Here is a 4,982-nt window from a genome sequence, read left to right on the forward strand (position 1 = left end):
TATTTTTATCTACATCATATCTTATAGGACTCATATTGACATGAGGATTTGGCTGGTCTCACCTCGAGGTCGGAGGGGGTCGGTGACGGGGATGACGGCGGGGATAATGGAGGGGCTCCTAGATTGCTGCAAAAACAAGAACCCTATACGTTACCATTAATACATCCCGAATAGTATCATACATATAACATCACTAATACAACTAAAACCCTAGAGAAAGACGGGTATCGACGACGAGGATGCGGGATAGGCATCGTCGACGTCGATGCGGGAATAATTGCTTAAACTAAAAAAATAACAACAAATGTGACATGTTCAACTAGTTCTATTAATTCAACTAGTTCTTGCTAAAAATAAACTTACTATAAATAAAAATAAACTAGTTCTTTCTAAAAATAAACTAGTTCAACTAGTTGTACTAATTTTCTTACTAAAAATACATTAATTCTATTAATTCAACTAGTTCTTACTAAAATTAAACTAGTTCAACTAGTTTTATTAATTTACTTACTAATTATTTTAAAAACTTACAAAAAACAGTAAAAAAACTACATTATACAATAGTGAAAAACTACAGCAAAAATAGAAAAAAAGATGGAGGGAGGAGGGGAAGGGAGGAGGAAAGAGAGAGGAGGGGGAGGAGGCCGGTGGGATCAAAGGAGGGAGGGGCGGGGGGAGGAGGGGGAGGGGGCGGCCGGAGGAGGAGGAGGGAGGGGCGGGGGGAGGAGAGCGGCCGAAGGAGGATGGGGGAGGGGGGAGGGGGAGGAGGGACGGATGGAGTACCTCGGTGGAGGAGGAGCGCGGCAGCGGCAGACGACGGAACCGGCACGGATGAGAGTGAGTGAGAGGGTCGGGCGCGTGCAGGATAAGGTAAATAAGTAGTAGCGCATTTCAGAGATACACGCTACTGCTAAGTGGGGCTAGCCATCTGCGCCCAGTACAATCATAGCAGCAGCGTGTTTTCCTAGCACGCGCTACTGCTAAAGTAGTAGCAGTAGCGCGGTTTATATAGACACGCTACTACTAAGTAGTGAATTGCCCATATACACACTTTTCTTTCTTCTCAGCCACCATAGTTAGGCTTGTGATCTAGTAGAGGGAGGCCACCGGCACAACAAACTCATACTCCCTCCGTCCGAAAATACTCGTTGAAGGGATGGATGTATCTAGACGTATTTTAATTCTAGATACATTCATTTTTATGCATTTTTTCGACGAGTATTTCCGGACGGAGCGAGTACTATTAATTATCAAAAGTCACTCCAAAACTATCTTGTGAACTGGGAAGCCAGTGCCATCCGTGAGTTCTTCGAGCACCTCCAACCTCTCGCACTCATGCCACTCCCGCCGGTGCGGGAGAATCTCCAGTCCGACGAGCTCCTGCTCCTCGTCCTCCACGACATGCCCGTCAAGCAAATGGACACGCCCCAGCCTCCGCGACGCCCTCATGATCCGCTTCACAAAGCCGGTCTGCCACGCAACTCCATCGAAGCCGATGACCACGAGTTCTCTGAGGTGATGGTGCTGTGGTTGCTCGACCTGCACGTCTAGTGATCCAGCAGCACTCACCTTCTCCAAGTTATTGTCAAACTGCATTCAGATTTTCAGAGTTCAGGATATTTGCTTTGCAGAAATATTTCAAAATCGAAAAGGTACGTGTTTTGACAAAAAGGACATAGTTATTAGGTTATTGGGTCGCCAAGGGACAGACATGAACATGGAGCGACTGCAAGTAAGGTGCGGCAGCAAATAGGATGAATATCCAGAACGTATCCCAGTCCACTGGCACGTTCGCAATGAATAACTTCTTCAGATTGGTAAGCCGGCTGATTATGGTGGTTGGTTTAAGCCACATCTGCAGACATGATATAGTGATATTTAGAACCACCTTATATAGCAATGCAACATTATGATTGATAAAGACAAGATAATTTCAGGAATGGTTCCTCACCTGATGCCCTCTCAATTGCAGAAAAAACTCCTCTACTGGTGGCGGCACCCCTTTAAAGAATTTGCTTAGTGAATGGGTGTTTTTTCTAGGAATCAAATCATGCTCACCAGTATATGCATATCCAGTTTCCAAGAAGTTCAAACTCACATGCCTAAGCCGAGGCACCTCACCGTAGCGTAGTTTGGTTGGCTGACCCCGACAAGCAAATGTTTCAAGACAAGGCACTGAAGTCAGATAGATTTTAAAAATATCACAGTTGTCCACTTGCAGATTCTTCAACCTTGAGTTAGGAAAATTGACGTGTAAAGGAGCGTGGCTATACGGACTATCCCTCAGCCTCAAATCCACCAGCTGCAAGCAATCTCTCAGAATATCGTATACGAGGTGGGGATGTGAACTTCCCTTGCACAGAGTAATTGTTGTGAGCCTCTGAAAAAACAATGGGGGTGTTCCATAATAATGACAGAAATTGGACAGCAGAAGGCGTTTCAGCCGCACATTCTGGCATCTATCTAACGGATAGAATCCAAATTGCTTGCAACGGCTCTCGACGACAATCTCTAAATCTTCAACCCCCCATCTGCCAACCGCTGCCGTAAACCACTCATCAAGACCGGGCCTCCAAAAGGTCTGAAGCCTCAGCTTCTGGAAAGACCGTCGCTGAACATTATCGGGAGGCAGAAGGAATGCGTTCACCCGTTTAACATAGCATCGCATGGCCAGACGCTCATAACGTTGCAGGATGGGTGTGCGCAGATGGACTTTCCACATCCACTGCTCATTCAGGTCTTTGATGGCATTATACCGATCGTACTTGTCACAGATGTCAATCAGATTCTGTGTCCTCTTCGCCGCCTCATAGATGGCCTTAGTCTCCATAGCTATTTTCTTCAGCCTGTGGTAGCGTGGAGGGAGAATATCATAAATGGAAAGATCATAAAATGTGTGTGACCGCCGAGGAAGATCCAGCCACCGCTTTGAAAGGATAGTGGTGGTTATTGTTGTGCGCGCGTCTAGCTTGTCAAGGATCATGATCAGTATCTCCTCGGGTAAGCTGCTGATCTTGTCCTCGCAGCAGCTGCTGTGTTCCTCCTTCGTACGCATCTGGTTTCATTTCCATGTGAAAGAATATGGAGTTATGGTCAGTGAAATCCAAGATGCTTACCCAGATAAGTAAGCTACTTGTATTAAAAAGTACTCCCTCCGTTCGGAATTACTTGTCACAAAAATGAATAAAAATGGATGTATCTACAACTAAAATACATCTAGATACATTCATTTCTTGGACGAGTAATTCCGAATGGAGGGAGTACTCCCTCCGTTCGTAAATATAAGTCTTTTTAGAGATTTCAACCACTGTTCAAGATATCTTCCGATATTCTGATAAATCGGCCGATTTATCGCTTACCATTGTCTGACCGATAAGATAAATCGGCCGATAAATCAGCCGATATGGCGATAAATCGGCCGATATGCCGATAAACTGGCCGGTTTACCCCTTATCATTGGTCGACCAATAAGTTCCCGATAAGCGATATCCCCAACATTGATTTCAACACAGACCTATTTTAGAGTGTAGAACCACTCATTTTGCTCCGTTTGTAGTCCGCATTGGGATCTCTAAAAAGACTTATATTTACGAATGGAGGGAGTACTTCCTCTTTAAAGAAATATAGTGATCTAAAAGATCTTATATCTCTAGTATCACAGCGACTAACACCTTCAAGAGTGTTTTATCAGAAACAAACAAAATAGTGACGTTATTTTGCAGGGAAAACTAAATAATGACGTGAACAAGGAAACAGTTTAAGAGCAATTCAAACAAGTAGATAAATTATAACCCAAAAAACGCAGCAAAACAATCACCTTAAACTGCGTTGTCTCTATTTACGGCATCAGTATATATTGATATAGTTTTGCTAAAGCACATCTAGATGTGCCATCACATCTAAGTCCTATGGCATTGATCTTACATGGAGATTCATGTGAGTATTTTCTTGATTCTGTTTCTTTTTCTGTATATGCTTGATTGAATCACTTAGGTGTACAATAACTAATAACTAAGGCACATCTAGATGTACTCGCTCTAGACAGCATATTGGTATATTCTGCAACACATGGAGCGATCCAGAAAATACAGAGATGTTCTCTTGGAAAAATAAAAGAGGGGGATTTGCGTGGCCACCAGTTCAATTGCTGGACGAGTTTGAACATTAATTAGCAGCGAGAGCAGAATTGCTTCCAAAAGATGTGAAATTTATATAGGTAAAACAGGAGGCGGAGGAGGAGAGAGAGGGGATTGGGGGTGGCCGCGTACACGCTTGGACGAGGAGGAAACGGTTGTGGCGATGGAGATATCGGATGTCTTCCTGAGCCGGCGGTAGAGCCGAGGCGATGTGTCCATGGCCATCGGGTCTCCGAGCAGCGGTGGCTGGCCGGCCGGGAGTAGACAGCAGCGGTGGATCTGGGATTGTTTGCGTGTCGTGGGTGGTCCGGGGGGTGAAATATCAAAAGCACCAGATGAGAGACTTCTGTGCACAAAAGAACGTATTTGTGTGTACTTCATCCCGTACTAGAATCAATGCCATCGATCTGTAATCCAATGGTCCAGATTCTACGCTAGTAGGCCCACTTTCGGCGAAATTGCTCATTTTCAACACAAATTGGCCCGCTATCGGCGCCAAATTGATCAATTTCGACCCTTATTGGGCGTGCTTCGGCATAAATTCAACATAAGGTATTTTTTATCACATAGTTCATCACAGAAAATCAATAGAAATCAAATAGTTCAATACAAATTATATAGTTCAACAAATAAAAACTAATATTTCATCACAAGTCGAGCTAGGTGTTACCCTTAAGCCTCCATAGGTGCTCCACCAGATCCTGCTACAGTTGTTGATGCACCAGTGAATCTCGGATCTCCTGACGCATATTGAGGAAGACAGTTCAGGTTGCCGGTAAGTGGTGATCAACTTGAGCAAGAGGACTCTGCCTGTAATATGATTCAGTGTCAAACACTGGCTCTTCC

General features: G+C 44.3%; 1 protein-coding gene across 1 annotated transcript; it reads right to left on the minus strand.

Annotated features, from left to right (window-relative positions):
- Window positions 1-988: 988 nt before the first annotated feature.
- LOC123116945 (uncharacterized) lies at window positions 989-4,450 on the minus strand. Its single transcript, XM_044537810.1, has 4 exons — window positions 4,269-4,450; window positions 1,952-3,055; window positions 1,712-1,855; window positions 989-1,590 (listed from the first exon to the last, which is right to left on the minus strand). Exons 1-4 carry the CDS (start codon window positions 4,359-4,361, stop codon window positions 1,258-1,260), a joined length of 1,674 nt encoding a protein of 557 aa, XP_044393745.1. The 5' UTR covers window positions 4,362-4,450; the 3' UTR covers window positions 989-1,257.
- Between the last annotated feature and the right edge of the window lie 532 nt (window positions 4,451-4,982).

This window comes from Triticum aestivum, chromosome 5B (genome assembly GCF_018294505.1).
Source record: "Triticum aestivum cultivar Chinese Spring chromosome 5B, IWGSC CS RefSeq v2.1, whole genome shotgun sequence".
Classification (NCBI taxonomy): domain Eukaryota; kingdom Viridiplantae; phylum Streptophyta; class Magnoliopsida; order Poales; family Poaceae; genus Triticum; species Triticum aestivum.

Coding starts and splice junctions, on each gene's coding strand:
- LOC123116945 (XM_044537810.1), bottom strand. CDS start 4,361: ATGGCCATGGACACATCGCCTCGGCTCTACCGCCGGCTCAGGAAGACA. Junction 1,856..1,951: donor TGCAATTGAGAGGGCATCAG/GTGAGGAACCAT, acceptor TCATGTCTGCAG/ATGTGGCTTAAACCAACCAC. Junction 1,591..1,711: donor TGCAGTCGCTCCATGTTCAT/GTCTGTCCCTTG, acceptor ATCTGAATGCAG/TTTGACAATAACTTGGAGAA.